Source organism: Vulpes lagopus, chromosome 12 (genome assembly GCF_018345385.1).
Source record: "Vulpes lagopus strain Blue_001 chromosome 12, ASM1834538v1, whole genome shotgun sequence".
In the NCBI taxonomy this organism is placed as follows: Eukaryota; Metazoa; Chordata; class Mammalia; order Carnivora; family Canidae; genus Vulpes; species Vulpes lagopus.
In genome coordinates, this window is record NC_054835.1 from 35,562,711 (window position 1) to 35,581,144 (window position 18,434).

Below are 18,434 nucleotides of genomic sequence, written 5' to 3' on the forward strand. Positions count from 1 at the left end.
AAACGTCAGCTTCCTGCCCGCTTCCCGCCCCCCTCTCGTGTTTCCCTCCTCGCTGTTCGCCCTCAGCTTTAAAAAAACCTCCCTCCCTCCCTCCCTCCCTCCCGCGCCCTTTCTCTTCTCGGCTCCGCGGTCTTCGCCAAACCGCAGCCTGTAGCAATGCTGCGCGCCCACCCGGCGCCCCGGGAGCCTCGCCGCGGCCGCGACTCGCCCCGCGGGCCACCCGGCCACCCGCGCCCGCCCCGGCCCCGCGCGCCCGACTCGCACCCGCCTCCACGCAGCCCTCCGGGGTCGCGCCCGGCTTGCGCCCCAGCCCTCCCGCCGCTGGAGCCGCGAGGACGCGGCGAGGCGGGGCGCGCGGGCCGGGGCCGTGGCGGGGTGGCCGAGGGCACCGGGCGGGGCGGCGGGCTCGGCCCCAGAGCAGCGAGCGCCAGCCCCGAGACCGCAGCCCGAAGGCAGCGCTGCAAATAGCCGCGGTTTCCAGCCGGTGCCCTGCCTTGCTCTCGGCCTTCCGGACCTTTGGGATTTTCTCTCCCCTGCTTCCCGCCGCCCTCTCCTCGGCCCGGTGGCCCCTGCCTCCTGCCCGCTGTGCACCCGCCACATCCTGTCCCACGCGGGGCGGCTTCTGCGCTGGCGGGGCCGGGAGTCCACGGAGGCCCAGGGTTCCAGAGGTCGAATGATCACGGAAAACAAGTGAGGATTCACTGAGGGCATACGATGCTCCAGGCACTGTGCTGAGCTCTTTAAAACTGGGGAAATCATCAAGTCTTTACCACCACCCAATGAGCAGCAACTCCGATTTGCAGATGGAGAAACTGAGGCTTGAGGATACTTCTTAAGTCCTAAAGTCACCCTGTTTCCACTTGCAAAATGGGAAGCCATCTCCCCCACCCAGCGACCCATGCTGTCACTCTGCCTCCAGCCCTGTATTGCTTGCTCTTAGAGGCTGAGGCCCTGGTGGGAGGTGAGAAGCAGCTGACCGGGGTCTGGGCTGCTAGTCTGCCACCAGTTCTTACTGTCACCTAGAGCAAGCCCAACCTGCCTCAGATACTACATCTGTAAATGAAGGAGATGAAAAGCGAAACTCTTCCCTGTAAGGAAGAGCTCATCAACAACAGTGGAAGACCCAAAGTGGAAGGCCACACCCTTGGGGAAGTTCAGTGGGAAGCTGAGTGACTGTCATCTGGAGTGTTGGGACAGACCAAGAGCCCAGGGCTGCTGGAGCCAGAATCAGGCTGAGCTGGGGGATCTGCATTTTAGCACATGCCTTAGTTCTCAAGCCATCAGTTTGGGATTCACCAAAGAGATTGCTGGAGGGGAGTGGAGGGGGTATGTTGGGGTGTCTGCCCCCAAACCTCCACTCCTGCCCTCATCCATCTCTGCTATCACTGGCCTGGACTCAGAGTGACAGCACATTTCTTAAGGACCCACTGTGGGCCAAGCACATTTATATCACAGCTGCACTCTCAGATAGCTCTTGGCGTAACACAGCCCACCAGCAGGGCTGCCCTCGCCCAGCCGTCCCCTCTGGGAGAAATGGAGCACAGACCTTCCTCCAGGGGAGCAAAGGCCTCACACCAGGCTGTGAGGCTCAGTGAACAAAGCAAGGGCTGGACTTCACATCCATTCTCCCTCTGGGTTGCCACTCCTGCACCACCCCTGCGCAGAGCCACAGGAGATGTAAGCGGGAGATACTGGGAAAGCCAAAGAAGAGGACCAATCAATTCTTGTTGGAGTCAGGAATAGACTCAGAAAAACTCTACTGTGGAGGTGACCATGAAGCAGGCCCTTTAAGAATGGGTGGGAATACACCAGGTGGAAAAGGAGGTGCAGGCGGAGGCAACAAGCCAAGGTCAAGGCGTGGGGCAGGGAGTCTCAGTCTCGTCTGGGAACAGATGGTGCAGTTTGTCTAGGACCAGGGAATGGCTTTGGGGCAGATGGGGAGGGGGCACGTCCTTCTCTAAGCCAGCACATACGAAGCTGAACATAGCTTTCCTGCCAACCATAGGTCTCTTCTGGACTATGAGATGTTGGAAGACAGGGTTGGCATCTTATTCATCCTCTGTAACCCCGTGCCTCACCCAGGCAGTAACAGTAACAGTAATGACAGTTAATGGTGTGAAATATTTTATTTACTTCCTTGCTCTGTGCTAAGGATGCATAACCTCATTTCTTCTTTTTAAAAAAAGATTTTATTTAAATATTTATTTGAGAGAGAGAAGACAGAGGGAGAGGGAGAAGTAGACTCCCCACTGAGCAGAGCCTGATGTGGGGCTCTGATCCCAAGACCCCGAGATCATGGCCTGAGCCAAAGGCAGATGCCTCAATGACTGAGCCACCCAGGCACCCCACATGGTCTCATTTCATTCTACAGCAACTTTGGAAATAAGTTATATTGGTAATCTCATTTTACAGATGAGGATTCTAAGGTTTAGAGGGGTTAAGTGATGAGTCAAGGTCACACAGCTATTTAGTGGTGCAGCTAGGGTTGGAATTCAGGTCTCTGACCACAGGGTCCTTGTTCCACACTGACAGATGGACAAAAAAATGGATGGATGGATGGGTGGATGGATGGATGGATGGTTGGAGGGATGGGTGGATGGAGGGATGGATGGTTGGATGAATGGATGGATGGATGGATGGATGGATGGATGGATGGATGGGAGACAGGGAGGAACTAAGTAGAGAAGGGCCTTGAAAGCCATGCTAGAAAGCCCGAACATTATGCCACGGGCCATGGGAGGACATTGGGAGGCTGTAAACAGGGAGACACATGTCAGGTTAGGGCTTTAGAAAGATCATTTTGACAGCAGTGGGAAGTAATTTAGAGCTGATGACACTTGAGCAGGAGGCCATTTTTCTAGCAAACCCCAGTTCTTCCTTATGAGGAGCTTTACTCCTTTAAGTGCTATGTTACTTCTCTTAGGGCAAGATGTCCATTTCTATACGCACATGGGAACCCCCGATGGAGGGGAACCTCAGGAAGGGGGTGCGCTGTGATGGGGAGACAAGTGGTAGAACATTGAGTTCTGGAGCCGAGGCCTCTCTTACAGGGGAGCAGAACACCAGGAAGGGAGGAGCCACACAGTCCTCCGCCCCATGCCCAGGATGACAAGGCCCCCTCGGGCTTCCAGCCAGGCCCCCACACAGTGCCCCATTGTGCACCTGCCACCAAGGGAATGCAGCCAAAGGTGAGGCCAGTGTTGCATCAGAGTGCTAAGCCCTGGGATCAAGTGCAGGGGTGGCAGTGAAAGAGGTCTGGTCCCTCCTCCTATCGTCGGCCTTTCCAGCCAGCCAGAGAAGGAGGGACGGGAGTCACAGGAAGTGGCCCCAGGGGCCAGATAAGCCCAAGGAAAAGCAGGATAGCTGGAAGGATAGAGAATAGGTGGTGCTTCCCCCCTCACACACGCCCCCAAACACACACTAAAGGAGCCAGAGAGAGGACGCAGGACTGTTGGCGGCAGCATCTTCAGGCCAAGAGGGGCTTCCAGAAGGTCCCAGGACAGAGCCGTACTCGCTATGCTGCTCTGCGTCCCCCTGCTTCTCCTGATGGGGCTGTCTGCATGCACTGGGACAGCTGCCGAGGACCTGGCAGTGGGAGCTGAAGCAGGGTCCTGGATAACCTTGACCCTGGAGGTACCTCGGGGCTGATCTGCTGTGGAGGGGGCGGGGTGGATCCCTTCCACGGCTGCGCATCGTTAGCCATGTTGCCTGGCCTGGCAGGGGCACATGTACATGGCAGCAGTGGTGTGTGAGGATGTATCTGAGTGTTTGTGTTTTATTTCACACATCCTATGTTCCTGGCACTGTTTTAAAGGCTTCCTAAGTATTAACCAGTTTAACCTCATATCAACCTTGTGGGGAAGGCACCGTTACTATCCTCATTTCACAGATAAGAAAACTGAGGCACAGAAAGGTCAAACAGTGTGTACAAGGTTATGCAGCTTCAAGAGCACGACTGCACGTTTGCCCAAGGTCAGATTCGGTGTGTCTGTCTATGCATCAGAGGACATTTTCCAGAATTTCCTTTCAAGGGGGTCAACTTGGGACAGGATCACTCTTTCATTTCACGTGTAGAAACTCTTATTTCCTGGTAAGTACTGTTTGATTGCCACTGTCTTCTACTAAACTGACCTGAATGCTGTCACTGGAGAGAAATCCCGAAATTCGGCACACGGCTTGTGTTGCACCCGTCTGAAGACAAAGATCCTGAACTTGGGCTGCTCACAAGCAGACAGAGGAGCGAGGCCAACAGACCAAATAGGATCAGTGCTCAGTGGGGGCTTTCAGGAGGGCAGATGGGGCGAACCTGAGCCTGGCTTTCCCAGTCCTGGGATGGTTAGGACCCTGGGGCCACTGCAAGAGCCATCGAAAGATTCAGGAAAGATTTTCCTGCCATTTGTGGTGAGTTTCCTTCCTGCTCTGTCTGAATGTGGAAATGTGTGTAGTAGAGAACACAGCAGGACCCACCTGGGTTCAAGTCCTAGCTTCTCTGCAGGCTCTGTGTGACCTTGGGAAGGTCGCTGATGCTCTCTGGCCATGAGTTTCCACACCTGTGAAATGGGAGGAGAGGGAAGTAGATCCCCAAGGGTCTTCTCAAGTTTTTTTTTTTTTTAAGATTTTATTTATTTATTCATGAGAGACACACAGAGAGAGACAGAGACATAGTCAGAAGGAGAAGTAGGCTCCTCGCAGGGAACCTGATGCAGGACTCGATCCCAGGACCCCAGGATCATGACCTGAGCCAAAGGCAGATGCTCAACCACTGAGCCACCCAGGTGCCCCATTCTCAAGCTTCGACATGCTTTGCAGAGTCTGAGTCAATCACCATAGGAGCTGGCCCAGGGAAGCTGAGTGGTGTGACAGGGAGCTCTCTACATCATCCACTTCACCTTGTGCTGCTGGGCTTTCCACCTGTGAGCACATCCCCCTGCAGCTGGGTCTCATGCCTCTTCTGTTTGCCAAGACATGAGAGTGGGAGTAGAGGAAACATTCACACAAGTGAGGCAATGGAAGGAAGGAACGAGACGGTGACAGGATGACCTGATCACCTTGCCAGCTCTAAGGGCTCCCTCACCTGCAGTTATCCCTGAGCTAGGGATTTGGGTTAAATGCATAAGGAAGCCTTCAGGTAGGGGAAGAATCTTTCCTGAAGGAAATGGAACCAGCATTCAGAAACCCAGGGAGGTGGGGAGAGAAGCTTAAGTCTTATTTAACTCATAAGTAGTTATCCTCTCCAGCTTGCATTTGAAGGCTGCCTTTTACCCAGGCAACGTGGTTTTCATGAGCTTTTCAGAAAGGAGTCCAAATCTCCAAAGAGACTTTCCCAGTTCCTGGCCAGGCTCGGCGACTCCTGCCCAAAACAAGCTGCCCCAGCCCTTGACATCCTGGGCTGCAGAGTGGAAGTGACTGAATCAGTCCAGGGCTCAGAGAACAGCCCACTCCTGGTCCTGAATGTCAGGACCAGGTCAGCCGTGAGAGGCAAAGGGGTTCCCACTACACCCCAGCCAGGTCCCTGTGGGTCTCAGGTGCTCTAGTGCCACCCCTGGGGAAGGTGGGGACTGAAGAATGCGCCCCTGAACCAAGCTCAGGTCCCATCCTCTTCGCAGGTGGTTTGGGATACTCTAGGGCTCTAGCTGTCTGTCTTCAGCCTTCCTGGAAAAGGAGACCCTGTCCTTCCCCCTCTTCTCAGACTGTCAGAGAGGGGGCCCCTCTTCAGCATTCTGTATCCTACACAGGCTGTGTTCTAGGCTTTGTGGCAGGTTCAGGGCACACAGAGATGTGAGGATGGTCTAATGACTGTCACCCACTGTCATCCTCTCCATTAGCATGCATTTCTCCCTTTCAGCATAGCTGAGCAAGCCCTTTGGGGGCTCAGCTTAAGACCAGAAATGGAGGTGACTTTTTGGCCAACATCACAAAGGCTGATGGAAAGAATGAGAACTTCAATTCAGAGCCCTTGGCCCAGAACTTTCACCCCATCAGCTCAAGGATGAAAATGTCTCTGCCCAGACGAGTGGCCTCCATCCCAGGCCCCATACCCTATTCCCTGTGGGAGGCCCAGGCTGTGGGCTAGGGTAAATCTGGGACAATGTGGAGAGTATGGGGGGAAGAGAAGATAGCAGCAGTGAGAGTGGGGGTACCAGGGACGCCACCCTGCCTACGGGGTACCCATCATGAGTTCATCAGCTGCCCCTACCTGTCTATGTTGGAGACATTTTCTAAGATGACGCAGAACCCATGCTCTGGAGTCAGACTCCTTGAGTTCAGACTCTGCCTCCACCACTTCCTGTGTGACCTTGGACACATCACTTACGTCTCAGTTTCCCCATCTGTAGAGTGGGGATAAATCATACTCACTATGTCATACAGTGGCTTCAAAGAGTAAGTGAGATTTTGACTGCACTGTTTGAGCCTTTGAGCCAGATGACTGGGACTCAAATCTGGCTCCGTCTCTCACATCCTAGCTGGTGAGCTCATCCAAACCAATGTCTCTGTGCCTCAGTGTTTTCATCTGTAAAATGGTGACCATACCAGTTCTTACTTGGCGTGGTTTCAGTGAGGATTAAATGAGTTAATACATGAAAGTGCTGAGACTGGTGCTAGGGATGTAGTAGGTGGAATGTTAACTATGAATTATTGTGCCTAGGTGCAGTATTGTGTCAAGAATGCACCAGAACCAGGTGCCAGCACAGAGCAAGTGGCATGACACTGCTGTCGCTCAGGTGGCCCTCCCTGTCCATCTCCAGCCCTAGCCTCCCCTTCCCCCGGCTCTAACGATGAACTCTCTGCTTCTCCAGGACGGTGGCATCCCGGGCATTCAGCTCCAGCTCCAGCTCCAGGAGGTGAAGAGGGGCAAAGCAAGCCAGTTCTTTGGGCTGATGGGGAAGCGGGTGGGAGGTGAGTGACAAAGGTGGGTGCTGCCCAGCAGGGAGTGATTCTGAGTGGATTCGGAGACACCAAGCAGAGGCCAGGCTTCAAGCCCAGGCCCCCAGGGGCCGGTAGGTGTCGCCCATGCAATAGTGTCCAAATGAATGATCAGCAAACCCTGCCGCTTTGGAGAGTTCATTATGGCAGGCTATAGTGATAAACCTGGGACAATCTCTGGCACGTCGGGGTGCAGTCACCTTAAGGGTGAGAGCAGTGCCTCCCACCCTGCTGCTGCCCTTGCATCCCTAGTCGACACTAGGGATGACTCTGGAGACAGGTGGTGAAGCTGGACATCAGTGTCTAGATGAGTGCACAGCCACCAGCCAAGCTCCAGTCAATTCTGTTTGACTCAGGGAAAAGTATTAAATTGAAACCATGTTCTCTAGGGCTCTCTCCATGTGGGAGTCATGTCCCAGGGGGACAAGGAGCAAATAGTCTGGACAGTTTTCTCTTTTTCATTGTCAATGTTTTATGTATATATATATACACACATATATACACAAACACACACACACACACACACATATATATATATATACACATAAAACATTGACAATGAAAAAGAGAAAACTGTATATATATATATATATACATAAAACATATGTGTATATATATATATATTATCTATATAATACATATACATGTCTGGTTGGGATTCCCTCTCCCTACCCTACACTCTCTCTCTCAAAAAATACATATTTTTAAAAAGATTTTTATTATTTGACAGAAAGTAAGAGAGAACACAAGCAGGGCGAGCAGCAGCAGAGGGAGAGGGAGAAGCAGGCTCCTGGCTGAGCAAGGAGCCCACCATGGGGCTCGATCTCAGGAATCTGAGATCATGGCCTGAGCTGAAGACAGACACCAAACCAACTGAGCCACCCAGGTGCCTCACAAATGAATCTTTAAAACAAACTATCAATAGGTGAATAGTCAAAATATATTAGGCACACCCATAGCTTTTGTGCCCATTAAAAAGGATGAGACAGATTTGTGGAAAGATGGAAAGATTGCCAAGATACCAGGTAAGCGGAAGAAGCAAGTTACATAATGATATGCATGCTAGGAGCCTACTTGTTTGTTCAATTGGTTTTCTTTACACTTCATATTTTGGGGTGCCTAGGTGGCTCAGTTGATTGAGCGTCCAACTCTTTGATTTCAGCTCAGGTCATGATCTCAGGGTCATGAGACTGAGCCCTGAGTCGGGCTCCATACTCAGTGATGAGTCTGCTTGAGATTCTCTCTCTGCCTCTCCCTCTGCCTCTTTCCTTGCTTGTACTCTCTCTCTAAAATAAATAAGTCTTTAAAACAATAAAAAAATAATATATTTACGCACACATACATGCAAATACATAGGCAAATTTCTAGGATAAATATCAAACCATCAACAGTGGCCACATCTAGGCTGGGAAGTGGAAGTAAGGGAGAGAGAGTGAAAGGGACCTTAATTTTTACTGTATTAACCTCTCATTACTTGATTGCTTTTACAGTGGGCATGTACTCAAAGACTGCTTTTGTAATTAAAAAATATGCACATAAAAACAGAGAAAACTGGCTGGTGACAAAATACTTCTGGCCTTAGTCTTCTCCTCCACACGATGTGTTCTGGCCTGGGCTGCTTCAGGATTCTCTTCCAAATCCAACACCCTGTGAGGAGCAGGGGATGGGGACAGAGGAGAGAGATATACTGAGCACCTAGTATGCTGACATGTGGTGACATCTCACAACAATGTCCCCGTTAGCACCAGTGGGAAAACTAAGATTTAGATAGGTTAAATACTCTTCCAAGGATGCCCAACAGCGGCCAGGCACCAGTGACTCCGAAGTCTCTGCACTTCCCGGTTCTCCCACTGTCTCCTGCCTGGAGCAGCCAAATGGCCCAGGCATACGAGGTCAGTGGGAAGTGACTGGAATTCCACTGACTACCCACCAAAGGCATCGAACCCCAAAGATCCAGGAGCCCTTCCTGCCTTACACCAAGCCCCCAGGGAAGCAGTGTGGCCCTCATTCCTTCTTTCTCTTTCCCCCAGGAATACCTCCTATCCAGCCAGAGAGAAGAACAGGTAAGTGTTGCCCAGACCTTTCTTCCCCCAGCACGTTCCCTAGGGAGGGCTGAGTTGGCCTGGCCACTAACAAGTCAGGGAGGTCAGGGAGATGCTCTGGCCAGGGGCACCCCAGGCTGGCATTGGAGGAGGTAAGGCCAGCATGGTTTGACCACTCGCTAGGCTTCCCAATTGTTTCCTTAGAAAGGGGGTCTGTGCATACAGGGGGAGGAGTTGCAGGGATAAGGAGGAGACAGGATGAATCTAGTTCTGCCAAAGGTTCAAAATCACTTTGGGTCTAAAGCCTAGAATTGGAAAAACGAACCAATCCCATTCCCCACACTGCACCTAGAAGGATCTGAAAAGTGCAAATCTGAGCAGCCAGTACGCCACTCAAAATCTTTGCTGTAAAGGGGGGAAAAAAAACAAAAGAAAACTAACCAACCCTTAGCCACCACACCCTCAGTGCTCTCTGAGGATCAAGTCCAATGCTCTGACGACTCACCACATCCTCCAAGCCCCACCTCTCCTTCCCCGACTGTGGGCTCTACCCGGATGGAGCTGGTCCCCACGGCCTGGGCACCATGCTGTCCTTGGCATGCTGTCCTGCACTACACTGCACGGTCATGTGGCTGGTGTCCCCAGAGCAGAACCCCTCCCACGGGCAGTAGCAGGACTGCCACTTCCTCTGTGCCTGTAACATAAGCAGTTGCTATTAGAGGTGCCCACTGGGTGTCTGTGCAAGGAAGGGCAAAGGGAGGGAGAATGAGGGAGAAAGAGGTGGGCTTCAATGAAGGAATCAGTCAACGAATGAACCAATCCACGGTTTTCCCGCCAACTCCCAGGATGCTTGAGGAAGGACTGCATTTATGAGGCCCCAACTCTGGTCCTGGCCCTGCCATGCCCTTCTTGGGTCCCAGGACGGCCTTACTCTGCTGCCCTCTTTCTTTTCTGTGTCTTCTAGCTCCACCACCAGGGCACCAGCAAAGGCGAACGGAGCAGGGCCTCCTGGGCAGGGTGGGGCCATCTCCGGAAGGTAGGTGAGAGCCTCTGGTGGATTGCAAGGGCCTCATGAGAAAGTGACCAGATGCCTTGCTGCCAGTTTCCATGGTGGGGGCCAGGCAGTCAGCCAGCCAGAGCAGGCTCCCCACAAGCCATTAGGCAGAGGTCCGGTAGAAGAGAGCAGTTGAGGCGCAGGGAGGTGGTCCCTTTGGTGATCCAGATTTGAGACTGCCAGAGTCCTGAAGCTGCACCCTCTCCACCCCCAACACACTCTGCTCCCCCTCTTGGACCAGCTGAAGCCACAGAGAATGATGTATGTTTTTTCAGACCCTGGAATATCCCCCTTATTCCCTCACTGATGAGTGATTGTAAGAAAGTCATGCCTTTAGTCTTAAGATATTTCCTGTCTTCAACAATTGTGTGGATCACTCTGGGAGGGGTCACACCCTAAGCAGTTATCAGCTAACACCTTCTGGCAGGGGCCACAATCCCAGTGGGTCCAAGGGTACATTCAATAAATGGATGAATAGGCCTGAAGGTAGGTAAGTGAACCAGGCGGGGGTGAAGCTCAAGGCAGCCGCCATGGGAGAGGCTCAGAGATAGTGAGCTCCAGTCTGCCCTCACTGATGCCTGACCCCTTCCCCTGGAATGCATCCTCTAGCGGGGTGCCTTTCTAGCTTCCCTGATAGAACACCTGCTCCTTCCAATATAGGCTCTTGAGAACAGAGATGGCAAGCCCTCTATTTCTCCCCCGAGATTCTCAATGTCTGTGCTGTTCTATTTTAAGGGCCAAGGAAGTCACCCCAGTACCAAAATAGAAATGAATGTCCCTCCATGCAGTTTGTGGGCAGGAATCCCCTTCTCAGGGAAGGAAAGTAGCTTGCCCGAAGTCACACAGTGAGCAGCTGGGCTTAAAGCTGGGTCTCCCATCACCTAGTCCACAGAGCCTTCCGCATCTCTAGGAGGGCCTTTGGACTTTCAAATACTGGATTACCACTTACCTCCTTTTAGAGAGAATAGCTGAAGGCTGGCTCATCTGTGCCCTGGAGCCGCTTGAGATTGAGAACTGGAAGATACGGCAGATGAATTTGTAATGGATTGCCTCAGATATCTACAGCCTGAGTTAGGGAGATGGAGGGAGGGCCCAGGGAGAAGTGACTAGGGAAGCCTTCCAAGGGTGGAGGACACAGACAAGGTTCCTGTAACCACTGTCATGTACGGAACTCTCCCCAGGCAGAGAGGATGAGGACCAGGGGCCAGAGTGAGAGCCCCCACCACACACTCTGCAGAGGACTAAACCCTGCTCCTGCCCTGGATGTTACAGCTGACAGCCAGCCACACCAACCTCTTCTCCATGTGTCTCCTGTGCCCGATAATGGTGTGTCCCACCCAGCCTCACTGAACTCACTGCGGTTCCTTCCCTGTCCTCAGTCCTAAGCAGCAGTGATGCACAAATGCACTGTTGCAGTTGCAAGCTGGAGTGACCCTGCCCTCCCTCAGTGCTCAGTCCCTATCTCACTGCTAAGCAGGGCCAAGTGTCACCCACTTCTATGTCTCCTGTCCTGCGACCTAGTAGGGGCTCAATAAATGGACAAACAGCGAGTAGTTTCTTCTCTGGTACAGAGCAGAGAGCAGGAATGGCCTGGACTCTACACTCTCCCAGTGATTTGGCAACGCAGGCCAGAGTCGGGCCTTTCCTGAACTGCAAAGGGCAATAGTCAACAGCCCTGGTTCCCACCTTTAGGTGGGAAAACAGGCTTGGGACACAGGTATGGAGGACAGTCTCCCGCCTGAAAGCAGACACCCTCTCCCTACTCATAGTCATCATCTCAATGCCCCAAATCCCTAGGTCTTCTGACCTGGAGAACTGGGTCCCAGATCCTTCATCAATTCTCGTGTATAACGTGGCTATTCAACTAAAGGCTTTCCTTTTGGAACATAGGCAGTTGGTCATGCTCTGAGCACTGGGAAGAGCTCCAGAGGAAGGAAACATTTCCTACCCTCAGGGAGTCCCCAGTCTGATGGGGAGACCACTGTCACTGCGCTATTCCTGTGGTTAATGGGGAGGACGCAGAGGACCCTAGGATGCTTAGAGAGAGACACATCAGCCAGAATGAAATTGTGGAGGGCAAGGCTGGTAATAAGCAGGGAGGGCTGTGTGAAGGAACAAGAGAGACGGTTTGTTGTGAGCCCTCAGGCCTCCCCAGTGTTCCTACTCCTACCTTACTCTCAGTGAGCTGTATAGGAGTGGGGCAGTGCACGCCCTTTCCAGACACCACAGCAGGATCCCCCAGGTAACACACTCTTTATCAGATCCACTCCCGAACTCCTTATTTTCAGTGCCTGGTGCACACCCACCAGCCCCCATCTCCCCACCCACCAGTGCTGGGAGCCCAAGAGGCAGTTCAGTCATAACCAAACTTGAAGGATCCTCAAAGATTAAAGATTTTATTTTTGAAGTTTGGGACGTTTAAAAGAAACTGGAGTCCCCAAACACGTTGTGAGTTTCCCTCTGTGCCAGCACTTTGCCAGGAACCCAGATGGGACCAGGAAGATGGAAGAAGTAGAAGACAAATCTGTCCTTGGAGACCTAACACCATCCAAGGGAGTTGAGATGTGCAAAGCCCATGCCTTGCTCTATTGGTCCTTTTCAAACCCACCTATGTTCCCTCAAGCTTCTGGTTTCTGCACATACCATTCTAGGGAGTTCTTACTCAGAGATCAATGTCTCTGTAAAGCCTTTCCAAGTTGGGAACCACCCATTCACCCCCTCCCCTGCGTTCCCAAAGTACCCTGCACATTCTTCCATGAGAACACTTAACGTATGATGTTCTAATTCTTGAGTACATGGACCACATCCGACTTATCTTTATCCCAGTGCCAGCACTAGCACTTGGCACACAGAGGTCCTTGGAAAGTTTTGTTGTTGTTGTTTTTTAAGATTTTATTTATTTATTGATGAGAGAGAGAGAGAGAGAGAGAGAAGCAGAGGGAGAAGCAGGCTCCATGCAGGGAGCCCAATGTGGGACTTGATCCTGGGACTCCAGGATCAGGCCCTGGGCTGAAGGCGGCACTAAACCGCTGAGCCATCCAGGCATCCCAGGAGAATATTTTGACAAAGGACTCACACTTCCTGTCCTCGCCAGGTCTGTCTCTAGAGAGCTATGAGGAAACCAAACTTAATGCAGGTACCTGAAATTAATAGCAGCTAAAACTTATTGCATATGCATCCTGTAGTTCTCAAACTAAGCATGTCCCAATGCTCAACTCTTCACCTACTGCCCCAACGCCAGTCCTCACTGTGGTGAGCATCTCCAGAAATGCTGCCTCTGTGTGCCCTGCTGCTCTATGAATGAGAAACCTGGGAGTTATCCTCCACTCCTCACTCCCAACATTTAAAATGTCCCCTAGCTCTTGGTTTCTCCAAAATCCATCTCAAATTCCTGCCCCCTCCACTACCATGGTTAATACAAACCAGTCTGTTCTTGCCTGGAGGGAAGCAGCCCTGAGAGACTTCCTTGCTTCCCATCTTACTGCCAGACCCACCTCCATCCACTTTCTACCTGGAGCATGGCCTTTTGAAATAAGAAATTGTGGGGGGGGAGGGTGGAACATCTGGGTGGTTCAGTCAATTAAGCACCTGCCTTTGGCTCAGGTCATGATCCTGTGCTGGGATAGGGCCCAGCATTGGGCTCTCTGCTCAGCTGAGAATCTGCTTCTCTTCTTTCTTCCTCTGCCTGCTGCTCCCCGTTTGTGTGTGGTCACAAATATTTTTAAAAATGAGAAATTGAAAAAAAAAAAATGAGAAATTGGGTCCTGCCATCCCCTGCTGACCACAGTTCAGCTCTTGGGATAAACCTGAGTTTATCTTGGGATAAACCTAAATCTCATTAAGGCCTCCAAGGCCCAGTGCTCACAGGTCATTCTTCACAAGCCTGGCTCTTCTCTCAGGCCCTTGAACACACCAAGGGCTTGCTTACAGTGGGATCTATACCTAAGTGCTCTCCACTGTCTGAACGCTGCCCCCATCCCTCCACTCTTCCTTGGACTATCTCCTCATTGTTCAGGTCCAGGATAAAGGCCCTTCCTCCAACAGGGTTTCCTCCATAACTGAGATCAACTACATCCCTCTAGTTCTACTCACACACCTTGTCCTTGTCCCTTCATGGCACTGATCACAATTAGAAATTCTATGTATTAATATGTCTCCTACAGACACTTCAAGGCCCATGTGTTTTGTACTAATCAGGCATGCTGCAAAAACAATTTCCATTCACAATTACTATCCTTACTCCGTAGATGAAAAGCCACGTGCTTTAAGTTACACAGAGAATGGCAGAGCCAGGATTTGAGCCAAGGTGCCTTCACTTCAAACACCCAACCCCTCCCTACCTTACTTGGTCTATGCCGTAATCATACAGACCATTCTCTGGCAGAATTAAGACTTCACAAGGAATTACTTTTTAGCGGGGCCATTTTGACTCTTAGGAAAGAAACTTCCAAATATCTGCCTCCAGCAAACCAGTCTCTAGGGAGGATCCTTCCAAAGCAGATCACTTTAGGGAATGTTACTGTGTCCTCTTCTAGGATAACCCCAAGGGAGGTTTTGAGAAGCTGTGATATTAAGAAACATACTGATACTTTTTAACTGTCTTCCAAGTATATGACTACAGTATCCTTTTTGCCCATACTACTGCATTCAATGGGCTTGGGAGGACTGTTGAAGTGGAAGATTTCCCAGTAAAAAGGGGGAAAGGGATAAAGACTAATCCAGTTGTACTTTGAGTTAGGTGTCAGAATGATGAAAGCTATGTAGGCTGTCAGCTTATGGAAAGCCTTGAAAGCGAGGCTCAGTGTGACCTTAATCCAATGAGGAAAGGGGAAGCCTGATGGATGAGCAGAGAAGTGACGAGCCACGTCTTGATAGGAGAACCTTCACTTTCCCAATCGTCTTCTGTAAGGAGGTAGCGAATATTCTCAGGCCAGGTAGGGAGGGGCCTCAGCCCCACCTTGACTGACAATACAAACAGGGATTGAACTGGCTCCCAGGGTGCCACTGGATGGAATAGGAATCACACCCCCTAGAGTTATACAGGGTGGTGTCCCTCTGCCCAACACATCTGATTCCCAATCACAGGCAACGGGTAGATGGGACCTCCAAGCCAAACTGAATTCTAGTCCTCTCATTTCCTGCACTTAACCCATTGCAGTGTATTGAACCATCCCAAAAACAATGGCTTATAAGCCTTTCTCACAATTCCCTTGGTTGGCAGGACTCAGCTGTGTTCCACTGGAGAGGTCTGGGATTCAGGTGCTACTGGCTACAGCTTCTTGGTCCTTGCATGCATGGTCTCTTACACAGTTCTGTTTACGTTAGCTCAGGCTTCTGGTGTGGAAACACTTCAGCTGGTTTTCGACAGCCAAGGTGGAAGCTGCCAGAGTATCATATCTGACACATCCAATTAGTCAAAACAAGTAAAAAGTCAGGTCCACTCAAGAAGTGAAAAAATTCTTATTGGAAGGAGCAGAACACATACCCAGAAATGGCAGAAATTGCTGGTGGCCAGCTCTAGAGATGACCTAGGTTTGTGTGTGTGTGTGTGTGTGTGTGTGTGTGTGTGTGTGTGACAAGAGTGTAGACTTCTAATACCATTGGAATACAGGCTGTTCCCAGAAACAAATACTCAGTTAAGAAAAGAGTAGCTTCTTGGAATGAATAGGACTTGTAACAGATAAAGGTGTTCTTAGAGAGCTGGGAGGAGGCATGGCCAATGTTGCCAAAGAAGCAGGTTATTTTCTCCACTCTTGGACACAAACACCCCAGCCCCCAAATGGTGACAGTATGACCTGCATGGACAACTACTGCACAAGACAGAAGAGACGAACCAGCACTAGAGATATTTGTCACCACTGGGCAGTCCTTTGTTTCCTTCTCAGTGACATTCACTGGCATTCTCTTAGAAGGTGCCACAAAGGGAGTGGGCAATTCTACTGACCCCAGGAAACAGTCTGGAAGAGGCAGCCATGCAAGTCTGTAGCAGAAAGTTCTAGGGCAAACTATGTGGATCTGGTACTTGAATTCAAGATCCTCACCAATAGTAAAGGGTAGTTTCCAGAATTCCTAGCACACACACGTATTTAGCAAGCAAAGGAGTTTTTGCTTTAATAACCAGAACCCTGGTCAGCATTTCGTACATACACGCACCTGCGAAGCATGGGAGGAAGTGGAGACACAAAGGGCTGGGCCTGATCCCTCGCTGGTCACTCTGCTTCACTCAGTGGTACCTGTCGGTTTGAGCCTGCACACTCACATCCCAGCTGAGGGTCTCAGAGTGAGTGAAGGCAAGGTTCACAACTGCTCACAGAAGCTTTCTTATACCAAAGTTTTCTTAACCCCAGTATGAGAATGGAATTCGAAAGCACCATTTCCTGAACTGTAGACAAATGTGCATTTTTGCATCACAGATCCAATGCTAGGATTTTTCTCAAAAGTTCTAAAGAGGAAAAAAAAAAAAAAGGTAAAGGAGCCCTGCTGAGATACACTGCTTGATCCTGGCACTACACACAAACTGCTGCTGGAGGGCCATTTGGTTTATCAATTGGCTCTTCAGGCGAAGGCAGGTTAAGAACTACCCTTGAAGTGACCTCTAAGATGCTTTCTGTTCTGTAATCCCAGAGTGTGTGCTGTAAGCAAGCTGTGGTCTTTTTCTAGCAGCCTTTGACATGAAGCCCCAACCCTGATCTAAACCAACTGTCCTCACATCAATTCCGCTGAGGTCATTCCTAACCCTAGGCAGGAAATCTGCCTAGAACTGCAGGGAAAAAACAAAATTAAGTCAAAAGCATCCTCTTGTTAAATAAAGGGTAAACCCAATGATTTGACTCACTATTCCCCCCTGTGAGAAATAGGGACAGGCAGAGGCATCAGAGGCCTCAAGATGGCATTAATGAATCTGGAATCTGAGAATCAGGGCTTGGTTCCCATAATCCAGCTGCAAGACCACTGAGCCTCCACCTTTGCCAAGAGAAGAACGTCCACCTTACAGAGGTGTGGTGAGGGACACCAGGGAAGAGCCAGTCCTTATTGAATAGTTTTCCTAAATCGGCAGCAGCGTCAGAATCTGGGGCTGGGGCTTCCTGGTTCAAGTCTTGGGCCCCCAATGGCTACTAATAGGATCAACTAAAATCCCTGCTTTCATCTGGAAATTTCCCATCACTTTTTCTTGCAATGGCACCCACCAGGAGCATGGAGGCCTATGGCTGAAGCAAGGAAATCTAAAAAGGCAAGGAGAATTCATTATTACTAATGAATGAATTCATGATTCATTCATTCTTCAATGAAGAATTATTACTAATGAACTAAAAAACAAAACAAAACAAAACAAAACAAAAAACAGAGAAAGCAAATGGTAGAGGGGAGGCCGAAGTTCTCAAGGTGGACAGGCCAAAATGAATTCTTTGTTGCTATCACCTTACGCTCCAGTGTCCTGCAAAACCAGAGTAAATTACTACTGCATGGGCTGACACTAGGGTGAGAGGAGATAGTAGGAAGGCTGCCAGCAGTGCCAAGCATATAGTAAGCAACTAGCACCTGCCAAGGCTCCCTTCTTCCACTGGATATAAGAGTAGGTGCTCTACTTAGAAGGTTTCAGGAGTCAGATCCAGGAGGTATTATGGACTTGCTGTGTGAAGGAGCCCAACAGTGGAGTTACTCTTATGCAGACAGTCAGAGGGGACAGTCTTACACAAAGTTACTAAGGAAGTGAACTGTTCCCATGCCTGCAAGAGATTTAAACCAGAGAAATCTTCCTTTAATTTTTTGGTAAGGAATGCTGGGTGGCAATCAGCACTCCTTGATGCAGGCTATCTATAGAGGGAGTGATTATTATGAACTTGTCTAGTTGGTAGGACAAATTCTGCCTCTCTTGGTTGTGACTAATAGATATGCATAACAATGACTAGTAAGTATTCCTTACCTTTTAAAACCTGTATGCCCAACATGGGGCTTAAAGTCACGACCCCAGGATCAAGAGTCACGTGCTCTTCCCACTGAGCTCAACCCCATGCCTCAGTGTTATTCATCCCTAACTTCATTTTCTTGTGATTTCAAGGGCAAAGATACCAGCAGAAAGGATCTGAAAGCCGTTGCATTAACCTATAACATTTACCCAGTGCAGGAAAAGGGAGGTTGACACTTTCCTGTATGGTGGAAATTGTATATGCACGGATGGTTTTGCTCACCATAAGCCAGTAGGATTGAAAACCTATCCCAATGGATAAACTAAAGGCTTTCCTTTGTAAGATTAGAGTCCCGTATGTCACTTTCTTGGGGTGGAGACTGGGTTGGAGAGAAGCTTGAGCCTAAAAAAAGACCCTTTCTACACTCTTAGAATGATGTATGCCTAAATCTCCCTGTCATATATGTATCTAAAGGAAATTCTGTTCCCTCACATTTCGAAAACCTGG

The 18,434-nt window shown here is 50.3% G+C and overlaps 1 protein-coding gene and 1 long non-coding RNA gene across 5 annotated transcripts; one reads left to right on the plus strand and one right to left on the minus strand.

The window, feature by feature from the left end:
- Positions 1-3,372: 3,372 nt before the first annotated feature.
- On the plus strand, positions 3,373-11,405 carry TAC4 (tachykinin precursor 4). Of its 4 annotated transcripts, none has more exons than XM_041725845.1 (5): positions 3,373-3,633; positions 6,798-6,842; positions 8,955-8,987; positions 9,931-10,002; positions 11,202-11,405. In XM_041725845.1, exons 1-5 carry the CDS (start codon positions 3,517-3,519, stop codon positions 11,403-11,405), a joined length of 471 nt encoding a protein of 156 aa, XP_041581779.1. In that variant the 5' UTR covers positions 3,373-3,516. The 4 variants fall into 4 exon arrangements, with proteins under 4 accessions (XP_041581779.1, XP_041581780.1, XP_041581781.1 ...); XM_041725846.1 differs by having other exon boundaries at positions 6,798-6,897; positions 11,202-11,311; XM_041725847.1 differs by having other exon boundaries at positions 6,798-6,897; positions 9,931-10,006; positions 11,202-11,290.
- LOC121473453 lies at positions 8,247-17,772 on the minus strand. Its single transcript, XR_005983155.1, has 4 exons — positions 16,174-17,772; positions 10,970-11,034; positions 9,472-9,660; positions 8,247-8,571 (listed from the first exon to the last, which is right to left on the minus strand). It is a non-coding gene; the product is annotated as an uncharacterized LOC121473453 (long non-coding RNA).
- Positions 17,773-18,434: the final 662 nt, after the last annotated feature.

Bases quoted from the DNA above. Each gene is read 5' to 3' on its own strand.
- TAC4 (XM_041725845.1), top strand. From the start codon at position 3,517: ATGCTGCTCTGCGTCCCCCTGCTTCTCCTGATGGGGCTGTCTGCATGC. The intron at 6,843-8,954 runs GTGAAGAGGGGC...TCTTTCCCCCAG, and splicing joins TCCAGCTCCAGCTCCAGGAG to GAATACCTCCTATCCAGCCA. The intron at 8,988-9,930 runs GTAAGTGTTGCC...TGTGTCTTCTAG, and splicing joins CCAGCCAGAGAGAAGAACAG to CTCCACCACCAGGGCACCAG.